This window comes from Rhinolophus ferrumequinum, chromosome 12 (assembly GCF_004115265.2).
Source record: "Rhinolophus ferrumequinum isolate MPI-CBG mRhiFer1 chromosome 12, mRhiFer1_v1.p, whole genome shotgun sequence".
Taxonomy (NCBI): domain Eukaryota; kingdom Metazoa; phylum Chordata; class Mammalia; order Chiroptera; family Rhinolophidae; genus Rhinolophus; species Rhinolophus ferrumequinum.
In genome coordinates this window covers 8,259,523-8,285,649 of record NC_046295.1, presented here as the reverse complement: position 1 = coordinate 8,285,649, position 26,127 = coordinate 8,259,523, and the positions used below count along the sequence as shown (strand labels likewise).

Below are 26,127 nucleotides of genomic sequence, written 5' to 3'. Positions count from 1 at the left end.
TCCACTGCCTGAGCTAGAAGAACCATAAGATTAAAAACTATAAAAGCGAAACATTATATTAAAAAAAAAAATCCTCTTAAGGTCAACTCCTCAAATTTCCTTAAACAATTAATAGAGTTTCACTGTAATTTTCCTATAAAGTTGTAAAATTAGATTAGTCATCGCAACAAATAGCATTCTATAGGCGACAAATCTAAAATAATAAAAAGCTTTTAACCACTTTGGTCCTGTAGCTAGAGTTAAGGTACCAAAGTATATACGGAAGTTTAGATAGTAGACAGTGTAGGAAGGACAAAATACAAACAGAAAACACATTAGGGAGAGAAACTCTTCTTTCTTCATTGAGGAAGAATTATATCAAAAGTCTTTTTGTTCTAAAATAAGAGAAATGAGCTTAATGCATACTAACAATAAATCTGTTAGCTGACAGGTTAGTAAAGTTAGTAAGGAAAATGGGCTCAATTAATGTTTTCTGAAATTTAGCATATAACATTTTTTTTTCCACACTGAGTAAAAGGCAAAAAACTATATTGATAAAATACCATAGGAGATAGATTTCCTATTGTAAAAAATTTTTTTCAGAAGAATATAAAACACAAGAAATTAATAATATATACGTGCAATTCTCACCCGGTCTTCCTTGTTAGGCAACTGATCCTTGATTAGAGTCTTGGTACGCCTCAGAAACCATCCAGACATCTTTTTTGCAAGTCTTTGCATGGCTTTTCGGCCAGTAGCTAGTTCTCTTTTTGTTGCTGTATGTCTCTGACCATGTTCTACTGGGTCAGAAAACTGCTTCTTGAACTGGATCCTGCTACCTAAAAGTCCTGGCACAGCCCTTCATAAAGGCAGTAAGAAAAATGTTAGGGCTTTACTTAATCATCTAAAAAGAAAAACACTGGCTTTCTTTTTGCTTCTAAGAAATCTACTAGGCACTTATTTGTTAATGACAACAATAACAAAAGGCAAACAAATAAACCATTCTTTCTTTATGACAGTTTCAGTAAATAACTATAAGATGATGATAGAATTGGTAAATTAGTTCAGATATTTACTTCAGGGACCAAGAGTAATATATAAAGAGAGGTTTCATGGAACTCTATTCTGCATACTATGTTTGGGATCAAACTCTTCTGTAAATAGATAAATAATTGTGTTTTCCCCCCCAAGAAACTAATAATTAGCAAACAAGATGACATTAAATTGAAAATGTATTAAATAATTTTCAAAAAAACAAAAACTATTTTCACTCACCAGTCCATAACACACCACAGTTCTTTCATATTGTTCTGAAGAATGGTTCCAGTGAGGCCAATGCGAACATTGCATTTTAAAGCTTTCATTACTTCTGTTACTCTGGCCTTTGGATTCTTGATTCTATGAGCTTCATCCACAATGACAGCTGACCATTCCAAACTATTAAGTGAGAAAGAAAGGGGGAGAGGTTGAGAAAACTTTCCTTTCTTAGCCTATATAATTTTTAGAAAGCAGCTTTCTCTACCAAAGTTTTTGACTTTTTCCTTTTACTCTTTGATGATTTCATAGTTAGTTAAATGGTCACAGGGATGGACAGCCCCTGAAAGTAAAATGTGCATAGAGATAAAAGGGTATAGAGATTCTGTTTAGTGATGGTGGAATTAAAAAAAAACTCATTTAAATGTTACTAAAATTACCAACAAAAATTTAATAACCAGACAAATAAATAAAAAATATATGAATCAAAACATGCAATGTTAAATTTGAATGAAAACAATCAATATTAATTCATGATTTTTTATTGTGTAGCTCTGCTTGCTGAAAAGGTTTAGAGTGACTGTTACCCAGTAGCAATGAGCACCCATAAGCAGCCAGAGCCCCATGGAGAAAAGGTTGATTTCAGATGTGCAGCGGGGGAAATACTGAAGAACCAGAAAGCACAGTCCCAAGGACACAGGATCCAGGCTAATCAAAGAATCCGAGCTTCATCAAGAACTGAGTATAAGACATTTAATAAATAAAAGCCCAGGGAAGAGTACTATGAAAGAAATTTAATTTAGGCCCTCACCTTTGAGGGGAACAAATGTTTTGCGACCCCAAAATATGCCTTTGGGATATTAACTTTAAGCTGGCTATTAAGAAACAAAAGACTTGGAAAGAATCTTTGACTTTCCCCCTTCCTGCCTAAAGGAATTCAGACGAAAAACCTGCTTCAGGAAGGGAACCTTAGCAAATTCACCTTATCCATCATCACCTTTGCACATATGAATCAAGTGTGATAGGCAGGGAGGATCCAAGCAAAACTCTGTGTCCCCTTCTTTCTGACTGGCCCAGCAAGAATTTGTTTACCACATGTTTAAATTGCCTATTTTCCCTTTCCAATCCCAGGCCCCTGCCTCCTTCTCCTTTCTTCAAAATGATGTATAAACCTCAACTGTCCAATGCATTTTCAGGTTTCATGTTATGGCACCCCTGAATGTACGTCCATAGTAAATTTTGGATATTTTCTCCATTAATCTGTCTCCTGTCATTTGATTATTAGCCCAGCTAGAAGAACTTAGAAGGTGAGAGAAAAAGTATTTTTTGTGCCCTCACACTTCACACCATATGCAAAAATTAACTCAAAATAGATCACAGAATTAAACATAAGAGCTAAAACTATAAAACATAGGGAAAAAAATCTTGTGACTGATTAATCATACATTTCTTAGAAATGATACCAAAAGCATTGTTAGTAAAAATTTTTAAAAATTGATAAGTTGGACTTCATCAAAGTTAAAAACTTGCTCTACCAAAGATACCATTAAAAAAATGAAAAGATATGCTACAGACCAGGAGAAAATATTTGCAAATCATAATGAAACCAGAGGCCAAACGCGTCTGGGACTCATGCTGCCTGCGCCGCTCAGCCAATAGACTGACACAGGAGTTGGGTCATAGAATAAGTGTTTATTATCAGAGCACAGGTGGTCTGAGAAGGCAGCGGGTTACCACCTCCAAAAACTGCCTTAACATTCTCAGACTAGCCTGAGATATTTAAGAGAAAATCTGGGCATTCCTCCAGAGGCTACGCGATGGTTCTGGGGGTCTGCATAGAGCTGCCCCTCTGGTGATGTGGCTCTCCAATGTGGTCACCAACCCAGGAGCAGTAACCTGGAAAGAATGCTAGGCCATAAAGATTGTAATCAGCAAGCATAGGAGTGGGGGGGGGGGGCATTGTGACTAGTAAGCAAGCATGAGTTTCAGGGTGATTACCTAAAGCAGGGAACTGGGACGGGGGCATCCTAAGCTCAGGAACTGGGCCAGGGGACATTCCAAGCTCAAACTGCAGGGAGGTGGTTGATCAATTGTTAACCTCTAGGGCAGGGAGAGGTGAGGCCTCTTTTGTGGGGGTCCCAATCGGGCCCTGTTTCAATAACCTGGTAAGGGACTTGATTACAGAATAAATAAAAAACTGTTACAACTCAACACAAGCTAAAACAATCCAATTCAAAAGCTAGACAAAACGTTTTAATAGACATTTCACCAATGAAGATATACAAATAGCAAATAAGCCAATGAAAAGGTTCTCAACATCATTAGTCATTACAGAAATGCAAATTAAAACCACAAGACACCACTCCAAATCCATCTGAATAGCTATAATAAAAAAAAGACTGACAATATCAAGTGTTGACAAGGATGTAGGGAAATTGAAACAGTGGTTCTCAGTAGGTATATGGATTTTTTGCCCCTCTACATTCACAACAGACTCGCATAATTAAAATCACTCATGAAAATCACTGTTTTAGTCTTGAGGTTTATGCATAAAAGGTTGTATTTAGAACAAGTCTTATTGTTCTTTAACAGGCACTGTTTGGAGAGGTCATAGAGGAACTGTGGGAAATCTGATGCAAGTTTTTCCTTCTTAGAAAATAAGTTAATTATTATAGACTATATCAATAATTCTGAAATGAAATTAAGTCATGCTAAAGAATATTTAGAGCTTAAAAAAAATCACAATATAGAGGGATAAATATAATTGATGTAAGCAGAATATTAACGTAATCATTCCCATTACTGCCATTACCTGTTAAGTTCATCCAGACATAAGCGCAGTGTTTCATAAGTTGTTAGAGCAATTTCACATTTCCTCTGCTTTACACGAATCAGTTCGTTGTCTTTCTTGTTACCATGTAATATAGTGACTCTGAAATAACCCCAGGTGTCCAATTCATCCTTCCAGTTGTACAGGACAGAAAGAGGAGCAACTATTAAGAACATCTAAAAGAAGAAAAAGATTTTTCTGATATATTTTTAAAAAATGAAAATGAACTCTAAAGTGAAATCCAGAATATCAATAGTCTTATTCTTTAATTTTTGGCACTGCAGTTAAAAACAAATACAACTGAGAAATTGGATATATCTGGACATAGAAGATAAAAAAAAACTTTATTGTTTACTTAGTTTTTTATTAAGACAAAACAGATACTTAAGCTTGCTCAAAGGAACAGCTCTTTTTTTTATTTCCCCCTCAGAAAGGAGTTGAGAGATAAGAGAGAAGTAATTTTCCAAAATGGAGAAAACAGTATAATCAGGATCCCAATAACAACTTCAAAAAGTGGGTAATATAAATATGCAAAGCAGGCCAGGTATTTTTTTTGAAATATATGGTCTCCTGGAGCACTCTTGGTTTTCATTTTCCTACTTCATTTCCTTTCCCCCTCTCTCAGATACTGTCGGTTGAAGACCTGGGAAACTCATTGGAAAATCAAAGTAACTAGAAGAAAACCTCCATTTCTAGTTAAAATGGCAGAATATGTAAATGCTGTGCTTGCATCCTCTGATGACCACATCAAAATTACAACCAAACTACAGGACAACCATAATTAAGAATCGTCTGAAGTCCAGCTGAACAGAAGTCCTATGACTAAGGACGTACAGAAGAAGCCACGTGTAGACTGGTAGGAGGGGAGGAGCATGGAACGGGCTGGTCCCATACCTGCATGTGGCAGTTAAAAACTGGGATGGATATCTTGGCTGTGGAGGTATACCTGAGGAGCGAGGAGTCACACCTCTACTGTGTTTCCCCAAAAATAAGATCTAACCGGAAAATAAGCCCTAACATGATTTTTCAGGATGACATCCTCTGAACATCACCCCTAATGTGTCTTTTGGAGTAAAAATTAATATAAGACCCACTCTTATTTTCGGGGAAACATGGTATATCAGGCTCCCCAGACCAGGGTTCCAGTGTTGGGAAGAGAAGACCCTATAATTTGCAGCTATGAAAACCAGTGGTGATTGTGGCTGAGTGAGAAGAAGGGCTGCTGGAGTCCCAGGCGTTCCTCTTAAAGAGTCTATGCACAGACTTACTCATTGATGGACTCACGGGCTCTGAACTCCAGCACTGGGGCAGCAGCTTGAAAAGCTCCAGGGACATATGGGAGGGACTGGATTGTCTGGCTTCAGGATGAGGGCTGGAGGGGCAGCTTTTTCTCAGACCAGTGCTGGCAGAAACCACTGTTCCTTTGTTGAGCCCTCCCTGCTCCCAGCATGCACTTGCAGGCAGGCTTCCTATCAGAGTCTCCATCAATCTGGCTACACCATTTGCCCGCCTCTGATGATGCCTTGAAACTCCACCCCCAGCCAACTTGCAGGCCCACCCAGGTCACTTCCAGTGCCTTTTTCATACAAACAGCCTGTCTTGGCTCATGCTGTGGACTTTTCTAAAATCTATCAAAGATTCACAAACCCAAAACAAGCAGCATCTGACTTCTGTGTGTCCTGTACCTCTTGCTGAGCAGCCCCAAGCCCAGCACTGGGGGCAGCCAGCCTTGGTTAACACCTTGGCCTCTCCCAGGCACCTCTCAGGCCAGTGCAGTTGGCAGCCATTTGCTCTGTGGCTCAGGCCAGGTGGCCCCAGTCAGGACACAAGCTGCAGTTAAACTTGGCCTGTTGTGGGGCCCCTCCCAGCAGGCCCTAGGACCAGCACACCCAGTGGGTGGCTTCAGACTGAGACAGAGCACCACCCGGCTGCCTCCACATACGACACCCAAAGAGCAGACTGGGCAGGCACCAGAGCCCTGCTAAAGTGTAGCCTACTCTGTAGGGTCAACCCCTGTACCACTGCTCCTCCACTGTAGTCACACTCAGTCCTCACAACCAATCAACCCCAAGGTTCAATCTCTCCCACTGACATGCAAACAGCAACCAAGACTCAATTACAACAGGAGGACACACACAACCAACACAAGGGACACACCTGCAGCACCTGGCTCAAGTGATCAGGGAGACTGCACTGGGCCCCAGAATGCGTCTAGAGATAAGGCCACTCTACTAAGACTGAGAGACATAGCAGCTCTACCTAATACATAGAAACAAACACAGGAAGGCAGCCAAAATGGGGGAGACAAAGAAATATGTCCCAAATGAAAGAGATCAAAACTCTAGAAAATGAACTAAACGAAATGGAGACAAGCAATCTATCAGATGCAGAGTTCAAAACACTGGTTACAAGGATGCTTAGTGATCTCAGGGAGAACGTCAACAGAAAGATAGGAAACATAAAAATGGAGAAAGAAAAACATAAAAAAGAACCAATCGGAAATGAAAACAATAACTGAAATAAAGACTACATTAGAGGGAATCAACATAGATTAGATGAAGCAGAGGATTGAATTAGCAATTTACAAGATAAAGTAGCAGAAAACACCCAATCAGAACAGCAAAAAGAAAAAAGAATCCAAAAAATAAATAAAATAAAATAAGGATAGTTTAAGGGGACTCTGGGACAACATCAAAAGTCCCAACATTCTCATCATACGGGCACCAGAAGAAGAGAAAGAAAGAAGAAGAAGAAAACCTCATCTCTCTCACCTTTATAGGCATACCTCGTTTTTTTTGTTTGTCTCTCTGTGTGTGTGTGTGTGTGTGTGTGTGTGTGTGTGTGTGTGTGTGCTTCCCAGATGTTGCTTTTTTACAAATTAAAGGCAAGACTTTCCACCAGCAGAAAGATTATGACTCACTTTATTGCAGTGGTCTGGAACCAAACCCACAATATCTCTGAGGTGTGCCTGTGTATCAATAACCTACCTATATTTACTTCCATATGTTCTGCCCTCCCACAGCTACCATGGATGAACTGCCCATGTTCTTATCTAAAGACAAACCCTGAACATGTACCATCACTCCTACCACTTCTTGCCAACCTAAAGACAATGCTGGAGAAATCGCCCACAGTCTTCCCCACATGATTAACTTTCCCTTTTTAATTGCCAACATCTATTCACAAGCAAACATGTTCTAGGATTTCCCAGAGTTAAAAAACAAAACAATACCAAAACACCTCTTCTTTAACCCTACATCTCTCTCTAGCTTTCCCTCATTATTTTACTTTCTTTACACCGGTAATAATGATCCTCACAAGTTATCAACTTATTGTCTCTACTGACTTTCCTCCTGTTCTCTTTTGAACTCATGTAAGTGGCACTTCTGCCCTAACCCTCCAGCCAAAGCAGTCCTTGTCAGACTTACCAACATGTCTCTGTTTAGTCTTCACATGAATGTTTCTAAGTTCCACTGACCTTTCCTGTACTACCCCTACCTAAGTCCTGCTGTTATCAAGCATTTTAATATTTTAATGTTTTTATTTATCACTGTTCCACTACTCCTAAGCTATTGTATTTAGTAGGATTATATGCATGAAGTTAAGTTTCTTTTCTAAAGTTTTATACTTGTCCTACTTGATAAAGATGAACCAATTAACTATATTAAAAAATTACAGTTTAACAACAAAAAAATAATACAATACTACTCTAAATCCTTCCCTCTCTTCTATGATGTATTTCAGTGAGGCCATTTGTCAGCGATAAGATGTCAAATCTGTGACTGTTTTCAGAGAAAGAAGAAAAAAGACAGATTAACCTACTGAATGTGGGAGTTCCCTTTTCCCACCCCACCATCAAGCTTATACTATAAGTACTTTCTCGTCATATTTGATTCATCTAAAATACCTTTGCCTTTTGGCTCAGAGTTTATCCTATGACTTCCATTTTTCTTCTACCTTCAAATATAAAACAAGGGCTCTAAGACTAAGTCCAATTATAGTGTCTTTCCCCCCACTTTTTGTATATTACAAGATGAAAATGTTGGGTCCAAAGTCCGTCTGAGCACTTTGAGCAGTCTTCCACTTGAGCGGGTCATTCATCAAAGGTGCATGAATCTAAAGATTTCTAGAAACAGCACTAAGAGTCCAGAACAGGTTTAAAACTTAATACAGGTCTTACAGTCATTATTGGTCTTCAAAATCGTGAAAGGTAAATCACATAGTTCAGTAACTTATTTTAATACTAAAAGAGGTCAGAGAACTGAGTTATGCTATTTGCAAAGTCCAGAGAAAGTATGTAAGAACTTAAAGTGTTTACTACCATGCTGTAAATAATATTTCATTTAATCAGCCTTCTTAAGCAAAGGAAGCCAAATGATAAAATGGAAAGCAGTGTCCAACTGCTAAGTCACACAAAGAAATTCTATTTTTTATTTTGAACCTAAAGAACAATTTTAAAAACTAAGTCTAAAATATAATACAAATAAAATTAAAAACTTCTCACTTAAATATTATTAAAATTAAGAGGCCATGTTTAATAGTGCAATTTAAGAATGCCGAATTATTTTTAACTTTCAACAAATCAATTATTGAAGCACATGCTTTTAAAGTTTGATTCTTCATGCACTATGGCTTTAAAAAAATGATGTGGTATGGACTGTGACAAGACACCCAAAGATGTTTCACATGTGATGATTTTTGTAGTCGAAGGTAGTTATAGTATTAGCAATTAGCATGACCATTATTGAGCATTTACTGTGAGCCAACGACAATGCAAGAGGTTCACTCACATTAATATACAAACTTTACATTGAAATGTTATAAAGTAGAAATATTCAGTATTTACTTTTTAGAGATAAAAAACTAAGGTGTAGAGATGTTAAATAACATATGCAAGGTCATACTGCTATTAAGAGGCAAAGTAAGTATTTGAGCCCATATCCATCTAATTCCAAAACTCTTAACCACCACGATACAACATCATGTTAGCACCTTAAGTCAGAAAGCCCATGATCTTGAGACATGGAACTTTATTTACTACTGTAACTCCAGTACTTTGTATGGTGCTTAGAAAACAAAGGTGTTCAATTGATAAAATAATAAAGGAAACCATGCATGCCAATGCCAAGGTAGGAAAAGCACTGTATATTCAGAGAACAATGACAGACCAACAGAGTTGAAACAAAGGTTCATATAGGTGGCAGTAAGAAATCAAAGTGAAAAATAAAATGGACCTTTACAGAGAGAAATCACACACCATAAAATTGGAATGTTTGCTATATTGTTGACCCTTGAATAACAGGTTTGAACTGCATGGGTCCACATCCACGCAGATTTTTTCCAATACATATGCATATACAGTTAGCCCTCTGTATCCCTGGGTTTCAGATCTGTGGATTCAACTGATTGTGGATTAAAAAAACAGTATTTTGACCCACAGTTGGGAATCAGAGGATATGCAGGGTTGACTACATGCACTATTCTACACCATTTTATATAAAGGCCTGGAGCATCTGTGAATTTTGGTACCCATAAGGGGTTCTGGAACCAATCGCCCATGCGCAAAATGCACACCTGTATAGCAAATGTATAACTGAACAACAAAGTTCTAAAGAATATTCCTTGCAACAACCTCCACAATTTTAATTCTTTCAAAAATGCCCAATCTAATTTATACCCTGTTGTGCATAGTTGCTAACTTTTCCTTTGATATACTGTGGCTATTTTATATATGGGAATTTTAGTTTAGAATCCACTCTAGTCATCCAAATCTAGAATCCCAATCTTTTTTAGAAAAACAGCATAATAATATTACCAAAATTTGACAAACATTCTATCCTAACAGAAAATTACAGATCAATATCATTTATGGATAGCAAATCAATAAATATCAAATTTACAATTAAGCAAGAGAAGTTAATAAGATATGGGAATGGTAACAAGTAAAATTACAATTACTTGCAGAAAAGATAAGTAAATCAACTAAATGAACAGTGAATCAACTATTATAAACAGTAAAAGAATTTAAAAAGCGGGATTTATAAAATATATGTGGCTTTAATATACACAAAAGCACAACCAGTTAGAAAATAAAATTCAGATAGTAATATTTTAAAATGAATTTACTATGATTCATTTTCATAAAGACTGAATTCCAATCTTAGCCTAAATCTAAAGAATCATTCCAAGAATTAACATTGGAAATGCATAGTTTGTGTCTTTTCCTTTAGGAATTTATTATTGGCGCAAAACATCTATTTCACTCATTCTTAGATGATTTATTGAAAAGTTTTAAAATATATATGAGATGTATCATATACCTCAAACCTACCTCAAACACATACCTCAAACTTACCACTCCTTAATTTATAAATTCAATTCATTAAAAGGATATTTTCAAGGAGTTCCAACATTCATTTTATAGGATTCCGGTGCAATTATGGCACTAGCAAATTAATATAAAGGAATTTATTTCTTCTCTAGCTATTTCATAGACTGTCTTTGAAAAATGCACAGTTTTAAATGGATCAATATAAATTTTTCTTTTAAGAATTTCACCACACAAAATTATAATTTTTGTTCTGATTTACTTCTGGGATATACTTACTGTAGGATGTCACTTATAATCTCATTAAAAACTTTCTTTATGGAACAGTTGAAATGATTAACTATTTTTTTATTTATTGATGCCAATGAAACAAAAATAACAAAAATAAAAATAAACCAATAATACCATAGTAGTAAAATGCCTTGAACGGTGCTACCAGCAGGTCAAAACAGTGGGAGAGCACATGAGAACTGACATACTTGAAGAACTGAGGAATCTATCCTATACCTATGTAAGCGAATACTTCAAAAAAAACGTAAGTTTTCCTTGGGGGAACTTAAAAATGATAACAACAACAAACAAACAAACAAACAAACAAAAAACCTCAAAAGAGCTGAGGCAGTTGAAAGGACTGGATCATAAAAAGGAATGGCACTTTAAATGTAAATGGACTAAATTCTCTAATCAAAAGACATAGAGTGGCTAAATAGATTAAAAACAAACAGAAAAAAAAACCACCACACACAAGACCCAATTATATGCTGCCAACCTGAGACTTCCTTCAGCTTCCAAGATATAGAATGAAAGTGAAGGGATGGAAAAAGGTATTCCATGCAAATGGAAATAAAAAGAAAGCAGGGTTACCTATATTTACATCAGAAAAAATAGACTTTAAACCAAACACTGTAACAAGAGACAAAAAGGCTCATTAGATAATTATATCATCGAGGATATAACAATTTTAAGTATTTATGCACTCAACATCAGAACACCTAACTATACAAAGCAAATAATAATAATACACTTGAAGAGAGAAAATGACAGCACTACAATAATAGTAGGGGACTTCAATACTCCACTTTCAAAAATAGAAGTTCATCCAGACAGAAAATCAGTAAGAAAACATTGGACTTATACTACACATTAGAACATATAGAACTGACAGACATATATATAGTACAATCCATTTCTTAGCAGCAGAATACATATTCTTCTCAAGTGCACAAGGAATATTCACCAGGACAGATAATATATTAGGCCACAAAACAAGTCTTGATAGATTTAAGAAGATTGCAATCATATCAAACATCTTTTCTGACCACAATGGTATAAAACTAGAAATCAATTACAAGAGAAAAACTGAAAAATTAAAAAATATGTGGAGGTTAAACAATTTGCTCCCACAAAAAGTGGGTCAAAGAGAAATAAAATAGTATCTTGAGATAAATGAAAACGGAAACAACACATCAAAACTTACAGGGTGCAGCAAAAGCAGTTCTAACAGGAAAGTTTAGAGATAAGGGCTCACATTAAGAGAAAAGAAACATCTCAATAAAACAACCTAACTTTTCAACTCAAGAAACTAGAAAAAGAAGGACAAATTAAACCCAAAGTTAGTAGAAAGAAGGAAATAACAAAAGTCAGAGTGGGATATAAATGAAACAGAGGGTAGAAAGACAATAGAAAAGATCAATGAAACTAAGAGCTGCTTTTTTGAAAAGATAAACAAAATTGACAAACCTTTAGCTAGACTAAGACAAAAGAAAGACTGAACTAAATAAAACTAGAAATGAAAGAAAAGACATTATGACTGACAACACAGAAATACAAAGAATCATTAAGAAACTACTATGAACAATTATATGCCAACAAATTAGAAAAACTAGAAGAAATGGATAAATACCTAGAAATGTGCAACCTACCAAGACTGAATCATGAAGAAATAGAAAATCTGAACAGGCCGACTACTAGTAAAGAGATTGAATCAGGAACCAGAAAATCTCCCAACAAAGAAAAATCTTGGACCAGATGACTTCAATGGTGAATTCTATCTAACATCTAAAGAAGTAATACCAATCCTTCTCAAACTCTTCTAAAAAATAAGAGGAAGACTCCCAAACTAATTTTATGAGGCCAGCATTACCCTGATACTAAAACCAGACAAGGACATTGCAAGAAAAGAAATGTACAGACCAGTATCCTGATGAACATAGATGCAAAATTGCTCAACAAAATATTCACAAATGGAATTCAACAGTACATTAAAAGGATCATATACCATGATCAAATGGAATTTATTCCTGAGATGCAAGGATAGTTTAACATGCAAAACAATAAATGTGATGCATCATATCACCAAAATGAAGGATTAAAATTATATGACCATCTCAATAGATGCAAAAAAAAAAGCATATGACGCAAAAAAAGCATTTGACAAAATTCAAAGTCGTTTAATGATAAAAAAACAAAAAACAAATAATACTCTCAACAAATAGGGACTAGAAGAAAAGTACCTCAACATAAAAAGGCCACATATGACAAAGCCACAGCTAACATCATACCTAATGGTGAAAAGGTGAAAATTTTTCTTGTAGGAGCAGGGACAAGACAAAGATGCCCACTTTCACCACTTTCACTCAACATAGCATTGGATATCTTATCCAGAACAATTAGGTAAGAAATAGAAATAAAGGCATCCAAATTGAAAAGGAATAAGTAGAGGGTGGCCTGTTAGCTCAGTTGGTTAGAGCGTGGTGCTAATAACTCCAAGGTTGCTGGTTTGATCCCCACATGGGCCACTGTGAGCTGTGCCCTCTTAAAAAAAAAAAAGAAAGAAAGAAAAGGAATAAGTAAAATTGTCTCTTTTTGTAGATGACATAATATATATATATATATATATATATATATATATATATATATATATATATATATAAAACCCTAAAGACTCCACCAAAATGTGTAAGAACTAACAAACAAATTCAGTGGAGTTGGTAGACACAAAATCAATATAAAAAACCAGTTGTGTTTCTATATACTATCAATGAACTCCTTGAAAAAGAAATGAAAAAAACAATGAAAAGAAATGGCAGAGTATTTAATTAAAGAAGGAACGATTATCTTCAGAGAAGCTGATTCTAGCATCAGTACTCTGTTCCCTCTACACAAAGTACTGTGTGTAGTTTTCTGAAGCAGTAGAATTATTTTAGAAGAATTCTACAGTGAGTGTTGGGGCTGAGGAGAGTTCTTGTGGGGACAGAGTCCCAGAGAGTGGTTTCCAGGGTCTCGGCCTCACGTGGGGAGGTGCTGGCTCTGGTAGTGAATGACCATCAGCTGTGACTGGTTGTCCATCAGCCGTAACCGGTTAGCCAATTGGCTACTGATGTAACTGTGGGGCTGCGTTGATTGGTTGGTTGGCAGGCAGAGAAGTGAATGGCGGACTGCGGGTCGTGTGGCTACTACTGCGTGTGTCTCGCCCAGCCACCAGAGAGAATATAGTGGTATGACTCCCTATCTATGGCTCCGTGGGTGTTCCTTTTTGGCCTAGCCATATCCTGCGTTCTTATGTGGGGAGCAAGACCAGAGGCCCCGCAGGCCGCCCCGCACGACAGTTCTGAATTTCATGAATAAAGAAAAAGTCCTAAACACTTTCAAACAAAAAGAAAATTTCCTTTCCAAGGGAAAAAGGTCAGTTCAGCATTGGATCCTCATCTGCAATATGGAGTGACAGAAGACAGTAAAATCATTCCTGTTAAACCTTAAAAGAAAATTCTGAACTTAGAATTCTACACTCAGACAAATGTGAGCATGAGGGCAATATACAAGCACACAAAATTTATGAAACAATTAACTGAAGTTGTTAAACAAGCAAAAACTGGCACAAACACAAGAAGAAATGAAAAAGCTGAAAGACATAGCACAAAATTTTAATATATATATATGCGTGTGTGTGTATACACACACACACACACACACACACACACACAAATCCCTCAGGATTTAATTGCTCAAATAGACCAAAAAAGAAAATTTTAAAAACCCCAGTATTAAGAATTTTAACAATACAATTCACAAGCCGCATTAAATAGCAAAGGCCATATTATTTGATGCAACAAAACTAGGAACCAACAACAAAGCTAGCCCTCCCAGAACTCTCCACCCAATAATATCTATTCACTTGGAAAATTTAAAACTTCCTTTTAAATAGTATTTGAGTAAAAGAGAACAAAAACTGAAGTCAGAGATAATTTAGAAAAGAATAATGAAAAGACTACATATCCAAAATTATGGAATTCAGCCAAAGTAAGTACTCCAAGGAACATTTATAGCCCTAATGGAATTAATTAGAATACAATAAAAGATTGAAAATACAGTAAATGAATTAAGAATTTAACTGAAGCAGGTAGAAAAATAGCAATGCATATTACAGCAAGAAATTTACTTGTGTGGAGAGAGACAGGAAGGAGAGAGGGAGGGAAGGAGACAGGGAGGGAGGGAGGGAAGGAGGGAGGCAAAAAAGGAGGAGAGAGGCAGGCATTAGTGTCAATTAAGATTGCTACCAGCATATTTCATCACACCATCAAATGATTTTCTTTACTTCTCTCTTCTCCCATTTTTGTTCTTTGTAAAATGTTTTAAATATTTTAAAATATTTAAAGTATTACTTTACCTATTTTTTCTCTCTCCTCTCTCTACTAATGGTCACAAGTGATATATAAAACACATCTAATCTCTGCACTGACATTTAGAAGCAAAGAACAACTGAATCCAGGGCTAAAAACAGTATTTGAACTCTTGAAGACTTAGAACACATTAAGAATCATAGTGTTTTTTAGGATCAAATTGAATTTGACACTCAGGATCCATTTATGCTATTAAAAATAATAAAGTGAATTTAAAGTAATAATTATAATGCCTTAAACCAATAAATACTCTCAAAAATATTCACTTCAGCCCCTAATGATACACAAGAGTAAACCTTGACTTCTCAGCAATGTTACATACCTATAAGACTATTTTAAAATTTGTGGAAAGTAATTTTCATTAACATAATATAATAAAGGTTTCATAGAATCACTTTCTGTATTTCTATCCAGTTTCCTAGATGCTGAGGAATATGAAAGTCAGACACATAAGTATAGAACACTTGTTTTGCATTTCATCATTTTGTTAGAAATTTTCCATTTTTTAAATAAAAATCAGGTATTCAGGTATAAGATATTTATAAACATACATTTACGAAGGAGAAAGGATGGACATGAATAGCATTCACAGTCACATGGGCAGAAACAGAAACAAGTCTAGCTAGACCTTAGTCTTTCTGATTCCAACTTCAACATTCTTTGTATAAGAAGAATTTGTTTAGTATTTTGGGGATGGAGTCTACTAAGCAACTTTATCGATGATGTGCCTCTGCTACCAATATCTACAACTGTCTCCTTTTCATTCTCACATAAATAAAAACAATATAATGAACTTCAACTGCCTTTACATACACATTCATGGATACTTAAATAAATTAGTCTCAAAGTAAATCATATAAATCTAGTGAAGCAAAAGATGGGAACAACTTCAAGCTGAAATTGTATTTTGCCATTCTGAGAGTCAATCATATTTAACTTGAGGAAGAAACTCATAATTCTTCAAAAATTAGATCTACAAAACAAGTATTTTAATAATATTTTTAAATTCTTATGTTTTAAATTTATACTATAATGTGTGATGTTTAAAATTTTCTATATGTTCTTGCAATATCAGCTACATGAGTTGCATACTTCCAGATAGCTTACCTTTTTTGCTACAGAAGAGGGTTCTTTTTTCAGACTTCTTAATAAAAACTCTGGCATGTTATTTTCAATATCCTCACGAGTTCCCTTTTTATGCAAAACTGCAGCCAAAAATGAAATAACCTGGGGGAAAAAAATCTTTTTCAATTAATGTGTATAACGTATCATGATGGACATTATTTTACTGCTTACATGACTACCACAAAAACTAATATTGGTTTTCTTTATTTGTATTAACAAATGTATAATATACATGTTAATCTTGATTACAGTAAAATAAAATTCCCACCTTGCCATTTCTTCCATGATTAAGTTCTACCTACTCAATGAATTATTTCTTTATCTCATCAGCTGGGACATTATCTTCTTATTTGTTTCAATCCATGGAAACTAACTCTTCATATTCTCTATTAGAATAAACTGTGCACATTCTTTTTTCCTTGCAAAAAATAAACTCCATAAGGGAGTAATATTTAGCTTGTAAATTTGTATACTTATTTATACAATAAATATAGGTGGAATGATAATGTTATTTTAATACAGACTAAGATAATTCATCAATATACACATCATTCCAAAAATCAAGTGAAAAAAACAAACAGACATAGAAAAAAAGGAAAGACAACCTCAATTAATGAAGAGAAAGAGAAGTTAATCAGTTGGACTTTGGTTCAAATTTCAGGCTTAGTTACTTGGCACCTATGTGAACTTGGGCCAGTTAGTTTTAACCTCTTTGAATAACTGTAAAAATATGTAAAAATGTGAAAGTAGTAAAATAATACTGGCAGAGTTGTTTTAAAGATTCGACAGGAAAAGTATGAGATATCCATATAGGGGGAAAGAACTGATCATTACTTTAGAAAAATAAATTATATAAATATTAAAACCTAAACAGAAAATGAGAGAATTAGCAAAGCTACAGGAAAATAGTATTTTTAGCATGGGTGTGGATACCTATAATATGAATCCCAAGTGAAAGCAGAAAAAGAATGGTGCAGTGGAAGTATTTGAAGAGATAAAGGCTGAAAACTTTAAAAAACTGACCAAAAAAAAAAAAATCAAGCCATATATTCCAGATCCACTAAGAACATCAAGCCAAAAAATAAATAAATAAAAATTTTTAAAAGACACAAGTATGACCTTTATTTAAAAAAACTATGCAAAATTTGAGACATTAAAAAAAAAAATCTTAAAAGCATCCAGAGGAAATAAAAGATGACCTATAAAAAAGCCACAATTGGACAAATGACTTTGACTTTGCAGCCAAAACCATGGAAGACACTACAATAGAATGATACTTTGAAAGTGCTGAAGAAAATAAAGGCAATCTAGTTTTATAATCAGTGAAAATATCATTCAAGAATAAAGATATTTTCAGACAAACGAAAACTGAGCCAATTTATCCCCAAAAGAGGCACACTAAAAAATAATAACTAAAGGATGTTTTCAGGCATAAGGAAAATGATCCCATTTATATATAGACAGTGATGCAGGGGAAAATTAAGAGCAACAAAAATGATAAGTATATAGAAAATATAAATGTATACTGACATTATGAAACAATAATACTAATTAATAAATTATTTTGTTGGGATCAAATAACAGAAGAATTTTAAAATATGACAATAAATTTGAGTCAGAAAGGGCACACGTAGTTGATATTCTGAAGTCCTTATGCTGTCCAGGAGTAAATAAAAGCACTAATTAACATTAGATTTTTGACAAATCAAGCATATCTGTTGTAATCTGTGGGGAATTACTAGGAGAATAATGCAAGAAATAAAAGTTAACAAATGCACAAGCACAATGGTAGATTTTGAAACAATTCACTAAGAATAAACAATCAGTAAAGATATAGACTATTTGAATAACATGATTAGCAAATTTGACCTAATGAACATATGATAGAACACTGCACACTGCTGATAAACAGTTTCATTTAAAATTTGTGTATTATGTGCTGTAGAGTCAGCTCTGACTCCTGGTGACCCCACGAACAAGTGACGTCTGCAGTGTCCTGTCGTCAACAGCCCTGCTCAGCTCCTGTAGACTCACACCTATAGATTCTTTTATGGAGTCAATCCATCTCATATTTGGTCTTCTTCTTTTCCTGCTGACTCCTGTTTTCCCCAGCATTACTGTCTTTTCCAAAGGACCCTGCATTCTCAGGATGTGCCTGAAGTAGGACAACTTTGTCAGTTTTGTCATTTTTGCCTCCAGCAATGTTTCAGGCTTAATTTGCTCTAGGTCCCATTTGTTCATCTTTCTGGTGATCCAGGGTATCCACAGAGTTCTCCTCCAACACCATATTTCAAATGAACCAATTTTTTTCCTATCAGCCTTCTTCACTGTCCAACTTTCACATCCATACAGAGTACAAGGGTGTAGATGATCTTAGCATTGGTCACTAATGACACATCTTTGCTCTTGGTGATCTTTCCTAATTCTTCCATTGCTGCCCTTCTAAGTTGGCCTTCTTTGGATTTCTTGGCTGCAGTCTGCATTTGAATTGATCACTAAATCAAGATAAGCAAAATCTTTAACAACGTCAATGTCTTTTTTGTGTATTTCTTCTCATAATTTTTGTCTTCTTGATGTTTAAATGCAGTCCTGCTTTGGCACTTTCTTCTTTCACTTCTATCAGAAGTCATTTCAAATCAGTGCTACTTGCTGCCAGTAAGATGGTGTTATCTGCATAGCTTAAATTATTGATATTTCTTCCATCAATTTTCACCTCCTTCATCTGAATCTAGCCCAGCTTTTTGTATATGTTCTGTGTACAGACTAAATAGGGAATTAAAATGCACCCTTGTCTGACACTTTGCCTACAGGAAACTATTCTGTCTCTCCATAGTCTGTCCCGACAGTGGCTTCCTGTCCATGATATGGGTTATGCATCAGGACAATCAAGTGCTGAGGCATGACCATTACTTTCAGAGCAACTCATAGCTTTTCATGATTGATGCAGTCAAAGGGTCTACTGCAGTCTATAAAGTATAGACTAACCTTCTTCTGACATTCTTTGGAGCACTCCAGTATCACATGAAATATTTACCGAAGTTGACACGCCAGATCATAAAGCAAATTTCAATAGACAGAAATCATATATAACATGTTCTTTGATCACAACGCAAGAAACTAGAAATAACAAAAACACAAGCAGAAAATCCCTAAACGTTTGGAAAGTAAGGAATATGCTTTAAATAAGAACTCACAATGGAGATCAGAAAATAAATTAAATAATAATGAGTAATAATTACATATCAAACATGTGGAATATACCTAAAGCTATGCCTTAGGGACTTAAAATGCATGTATTAGGAAAGAAGAGAGGCTGCTAACCGGATATCTAAGAATCTATTGCAAAAATTTATAAAAATAACAGAAAACTTAAAAAAGAAATTAACAAAACACGAAAACATGCAATAAAAAGGATCAACAAACGCAAATGATCATTTTGTGAAAAGATTTAAAAAGCGATAAACCCCTGGAAAAACTGATAAAGAAAACAGAGAAACTAAGAGAAGAGGCAAACACACAAAAAAATACATATAGGACATAATAATCAATGTTATGACAAAAATTGTGAAAATTTAGGTGAAAAGGAAAAACAGAACTTAGCAAACTTATCAAAACTAACACTAAAGGAAACAGAAAATTTACATATTCATATGTAACTATTAAATAAATCTAAACACAAAATTATAATCCTTCCACAAAGAAAACTAAGAGTCAGATGGTTTCACCGACAAAGTCTACCAAGGGTTTAAGAAATGTATAATGCCAGTCTCAAGCAAATTATTCCAAAGTTTAGAGAAAGGAAGAAATGTTCTCAACTCATTTTAGGAGTTCAACATGATAAGAAAATTGGACAAAAATATTACAATACAAGAAATTTACAGATCAATTTCTCTTACTTATAAAGAAGCATAACTCTTAAAATATTAGCAAATGGAACACAGAAATATAGAAAAGAAATATACACCAAAACCAAGATTGATTGATTCTGGGAATGAAGTTTCATTTTACCTTCAAAATTTAGATATTAGGTGTTAGGTAAGCATTACAGATATTATACTTAGCTTTCTTCACTCTTACTTTCCTTAAAATAAGAATAGGAAGACCTATTTCATTACAAGATACCTATATTTTACAGAAAGTGGTACATTAACTTTTAGTAAATTGTGAAAAGTTAACTGTATATTTTCATCACTCAAGCAACCACCAAAAAAAAATGAAAAGAAAAATAGTTATAAAGTCAATAGAAGAAACAAAATGGAATTCTAAAAAATATCCTATCAACACAAAGTAGGCAGGAAAGGAGGAAAAGTAAAACAGAAAATAGTCTGTCCAAACAGAAAACAAATAATAAAATGGTATGTCCAAATCCAAACAAAACAGGAATTACATTAAACATAAATGGACTAACCAATTCAATATCATAGATTGTCAGAATGGATAAGAGTTGTGTACAAGAGATATACTGTAAATATAAAGACACAGCTTGAAAAAGACATACCATGGAATCAGTAAGCAAAAGAATACTGGAGTGGCTATCTTAATATCAGATAAAATAGATTTCAAATAATATTACCAGGAATAGAGAGACATTTCATAATGATGAAGGGTTCAATTCATCAGGAAGACATAACAATCATAAAGGTTTATGGCCCTAATAACAGAGCTTCAAAATACATGAAGGCAAATTATTAGAATTAAAGAGAGAAATAGACAAACCCACAATCATAGGAGAGGATTTTAACTTCCCTGCAAGCAATTAATAGTAAAAAAATAGAAAACCTGAACATTATCAATCAGCTTGATCTGTAATTGATTTTATAGACTATATCCAAGTGTAGACTACATATTCTTTTGATATGCACATAATATGTTCAATAAAATGGGCCAAAAAAAAAGCTCTCAATAAATTTTCAAAATACTGAAATCTTACAGACTATCTACTGTGAAATTAGAAAAAACTAATGATGATATACCTAGGGGAAAAAATAGGTAAATAATGGCAAATCAAATATATACTTATAAATAACCCAAGGATCAAAGGGGAAAAAATCACAAGTTAGAAAAAATTTTTGATTGCATGGAAATTAAACTATAACACATAAAAATGTGTAGGATGCAGATAAAGCAATGGTTGAACATAAATCTAAAGCATAAGAAGGTAAGTATGAAATTAATGACCCAAGGTCAAGCTAGAAAATGAAGAGCAAAATACTTCCACAGTAAGCAGAAAGAAAATAATGGAGTTAATTGCAGAAATCAGTGAAATACCAAACAGACCAAACAATAGAGAAAATTAACAAAGTTAGAAGCTAGCTGGTTCTTTGAAAAGATCAACAAAATCAATAAACCTCAAGGCAGCTGAATCAAGAATAAAACAGAGACTATACAAAGAATCCATTAGGAATGCAAAGAGGTATCCCTCAGACCCTACAAACATTAAAATAATAAAGGAATATCACAAATAACTTTATGCCAATCAATAGACAACTTAGATGAAATGGATAAATTCTTTGAAAAATACAATTTATCAAAACTGACATAGCAAGAAATAGATAATCTGAATAGCCTCATACCATGTTTCCCTGAAAATAAGACCTAGCTGGACAATCAGCTCTAGTGAGTCTTTTGGAGCAAAAATTAATATAAGATGCGGTCTTATTTTACTATAATATAAGACCCGGTGTTATATAATAAGACTTGGCATAATATAATATGATTGATATGATATGATATGATATATATGATATGATATAAGACTGGATCTTATATTAATTTTTGCTCCAAAAAGACACATTAGAGCTGATTGTCCAGCTAGGTCTTATTTTTGGGGAAACACAGTATCTACTAAAGTAATTGAATTCATCATCAAAAACTTTCCTTTAAGGAAAACTCCAGGTCCAAAATATTTCACTAATAAATTCCATCAAATATTTAAGGATAAAAATTACACAAACTCTTTCAGAAAAGTGAAGAGAAAGATGCAGTTCCCAATTTATTTTATGAGGTCTACATAACCCTGCTACCAAAACCGGATAAACATATTACGAGAAAAATTATACACCAATATCAGTAATAAATATAAATATAAAAATTCTTAAAATATTAGGCAACTGAACCCAGTAATATATAAAAATAATACCTCATTACCAAATTGGGTTTATCCCAGGAATAAATAATGGTTAAACATTAAAAAACTAGTCAACATAAATCATACTGATTCATATATTATGTTAACAGAATAAAGGAGAAAAAACATGATTATCTAAATAAAGGCAGAAAAATTATTTGAAAATTTAATACACGTTAAGTATTTAAAAATTCCAGTAAGTAAGGAGGACTAGAGGGAATATCCTGTATCTGATAAAAGATACTACAGAAATCCTATAGCTAATATACTTAATGTTAAAATATTGAATATTTTCTCCCTAAGATCCTAATGAGATAAAGATATTACTCTCTCATTTCTATTCAAATTGCATTGGGGTCCTACCTAACCAGTAATGCAGCCATAAAAATTTAAAAAGTTAAACTGCCTCTATGGATGACATAATTATTTATACAGAAAATCCTAAGACATCTACAAAACAACTACTAGAATAAGTGACAAATTTAGCAAGGTCAATATACAAAAATAAAGTTGATATTTATATACAGAGTCCCCCCTTATCTGCAGGGGATATGTTCTAAGACTCTCAGTGGATGCCTGAAACCACAGATATATATAGGTAGATAGATAGATAGATAGATAGATAGATAGATAGATAGATAGATAGATAGATATAGACCGACTATACATATATACATGTATATAAACAAAATGATGTTTTTCCCATACATACATAACTTTTCTCTTAAAGAAAGCACTTTATGGCTTCAGTTTGGCATATCCAAATTGCCAGCAGCACTACTGTTGAGCTTTGGGGCCATTATGAAGTAAAATAAGGGTTACTTGAACATAAGCACTGTGATACTGCAACAGTCAATCTGATAACCAACATGGCTACTAAGTGACTAACGGGCAGGTGGCATATACAGCATGGATACTAACCTAGACAAAGGGATGACTCATGTCCTGGGCAGGACAGGGCAGGATGGCTCAAGATTTCATCACAGTACTCAGAACAGTACACAATTTAAAACATATGAATTGTTTATTTCTGGAATTTTCCATGTCATATTTTCAGACCGTGATTGCCCATACAAGCCCTGACAGTTAAGTTCACAAACTTGCCACCGTGCGCTTACACTGGCAGCACTGTACAAACAGCTCAGTAAGGTTTCGTAACCTTGGTATATCTGTGTCTCACAGCTGTGTTCGTGTCGACGTGTGGCGGTGTCTCACTGAGCAGCGTTCATTATTTTGTTGCATATTTTTGTGTGTCCTTGTGAAAATGTCTGAGCTTGAATTAGAGCAATGAACAAATATTAAATTTTTTGTTAAACTTGGCAAGGGTGGAAGTGAAATCAGGGACATGTTAGTCCAAGTTTATGGGGATAATGCCATGAAGAAAACGGCAGCGTACAAACAGATTAAGCGTTTGTCTGATGAAGAGACATCAGGGCGGCCAGTAATGAGCAGAACTGACAAAAACATTGCAAAAATTCATTGAATTGTGTGTGCAAATCGTTGGCTGACTGTGAGAAGCATAGCAGACCAAGTAAACATCGACAGAGAAACAGGAAAATCTTAACTGAAAATCGTGGCATGAGAAAGGTATGTACAAAAATGGTCCCAAAGGAGCTCTTGCATCACGACAATGCACCAGCTCACACGGCACTGTCTGTGAGGGAGTTTTTAGCCAGTAAATAAATAACTGTACTGGAACACCCACCCTAATCACCTGATCTAGGCCCCAATGACTTCTTTCCTTACCTGAAGATAAAGGAAATATTGAACGGAAGACGTTTTGATGACATTCAGGACATCAAGGGTAATATGACGACAGCTCTAATGGCCATTCCAGAAAAAGAGTTCCAAAATTGCTTGAAAGGTGGAGTAGGCGCTGGTTTCAGCGCATAGCCTCCCAAAGGAGTACTTTGAAGGTGACCGTAGTGTTTGATATTCAGCAATGAGGTACGTAGCACTTTTTCTAGGATGAGTTCGCAAACTTAATTGTCAGACCTTGTAGGTAACTAAAACTGCAGATAATGAAACCAAGAATGAGGGGAAACTACTGTAAAACTAGCAAAAAATTGGACAATTAAATGAAAAGTATTCTACTGACAATACCATCAAAAATAGAATTAAGAATGATTATTTTCTATTTCTTGTTGCATCAGTTTTGTGAGTGAATTTCACAAAATATGTGTAAGGCCCATATTAAAACTATAAAACATTGTTTAGAAAAATTAAAGTTCTAAATAAATGAAGCTATTGCTGCATCTTAATTCTCCCCAAAGTGTTCTATAAATGCAACTCAATTCAGTACAACTGAACTCCACACTCCTAATCAAAATCCCAACAGATTTGTTCATGGAACTTGACAAACTGATTAAAACTTTACATGGAAATACAAAGGAATAAAAATAGACAAGGGATAGCAAGAAAGTAATTAACAAAAAGGATAGCCAACCTGAACAATGGTACAGAATAGAAACACCAGAAACAAACCCACACATATGTAGACAAACAACTCAGTTTTAAAAAAAAGGGCAAAGAACGTATCTTAATTACTTAGGGCTGCTATAAAAAATTATCATAGGGGCTGGCGCAGTGGCTCAGGCGGTTGGAGCTCTGTGCTCCTAACTCCGAAGGCTGCCGGTTAGATTCCCACGTGGGCCAGTGGGCTCTCAACCACAAGGTTGCTGATTCAACTCCTCAAGTCCCGCAAGGGATGGTGCAACTAAGATTGAACACTGTACCTTGGGCTGAGCTGCCTCCTGGATGGCTCAGTTGGTTGGAGTGTGGGCTCTCAACCACAAGGTTGCCAGTTTGATTCCTCGAGTACCACAAGGGATGATGGACAGCATCCCCTGCAACTAAGATTGAACACGGCACCTTGAGCAGAGCTGCCACTGAGCTCCCAGATGGCTCAGTTGGAGCGTGTCCTCTCAACCACAAGGTTGGCGGTTCGACTCCCACAAGGGATGGTGGGCTGCGCCCTCCACAACTAAGACTAAAAGGACAACAACTTGAAGCTGAACAGCACCCTCCACAACTAAGATTGAAAAGGACAACTTGACTTGGAAAAAGTCCTGGAAGTACATACTGTTCCCCAATAAAGTCTTGTTCCCCTTCCCCAATAAAATCTCTAAAAAAAAAAAAAAAAAAAATTATCATAGGCCAGGTGGCTTAAACAACAAATTTCTATTTCTCACTTCTGGAGGGGCTAGCAAGTGCAAGATCAAGGTGCTGGGAGATTCTAGTGTCTGGTAAGGGCCCATTTCCTGCAGATGGCAATCTTCTCATTGTATTCTCAGATGATGGATTACAGAGAGAGGAGGCAACCTCTCTGGAGTCTCTAGCACTTATAAAGGTACTAATCCCATCACAAGGACTCCATCCTCACCACCTAGGCACCTCTCAAGGGACACATCTGGATTAGTGTAACACGTGAATTGGGGTTGGGGGGGTCAAGGGGATATAACTTGAATACACATTTCTACAAAGAAGATACACAAATACCATGTTTCCTCAAAAATAAGACCAGGGCTTATGTGAAGTTCTGCTCCAAAAGACGCATTAGGGCTTATGTTCAGGGGATGTCATCCTTGATTTTAGGTCTTATTTTTGGGGAAACATGGTAGCCAAAGAGCACATGAAAAGTTGTTCAACATCATCGGTCAATAGGAAATGCAAATCAAAACTATAATGAGATACCACTTCACATGCACTAGGATGGCTACAATGAAGAAAACAGAAAATAACAAGTGATGGCAAGGATGTAGAGAAGTAGAAAACCTGATAGATTGCTGATGAGGATGTAAAATAA

General features: G+C 35.1%; 1 protein-coding gene across 3 annotated transcripts in view; it reads right to left on the bottom strand.

Annotated features, from left to right (window-relative positions):
- The window catches only part of ERCC6L2 (ERCC excision repair 6 like 2), a 111,325-nt gene that overhangs the window by 72,992 nt on the left and 12,206 nt on the right, over positions 1-26,127 (bottom strand). For all 3 annotated transcript variants that reach the window (XM_033123199.1, XM_033123197.1, XM_033123198.1), the window contains 4 exons: positions 16,178-16,297; positions 4,046-4,239; positions 1,255-1,416; positions 631-838 (listed from right to left, as the gene is read on the bottom strand). In XM_033123199.1, the coding sequence (XP_032979090.1) occupies positions 631-838; positions 1,255-1,416; positions 4,046-4,239; positions 16,178-16,297 (684 nt within the window). The remainder of the gene's footprint in view (positions 1-630; positions 839-1,254; positions 1,417-4,045; positions 4,240-16,177; positions 16,298-26,127) is intronic.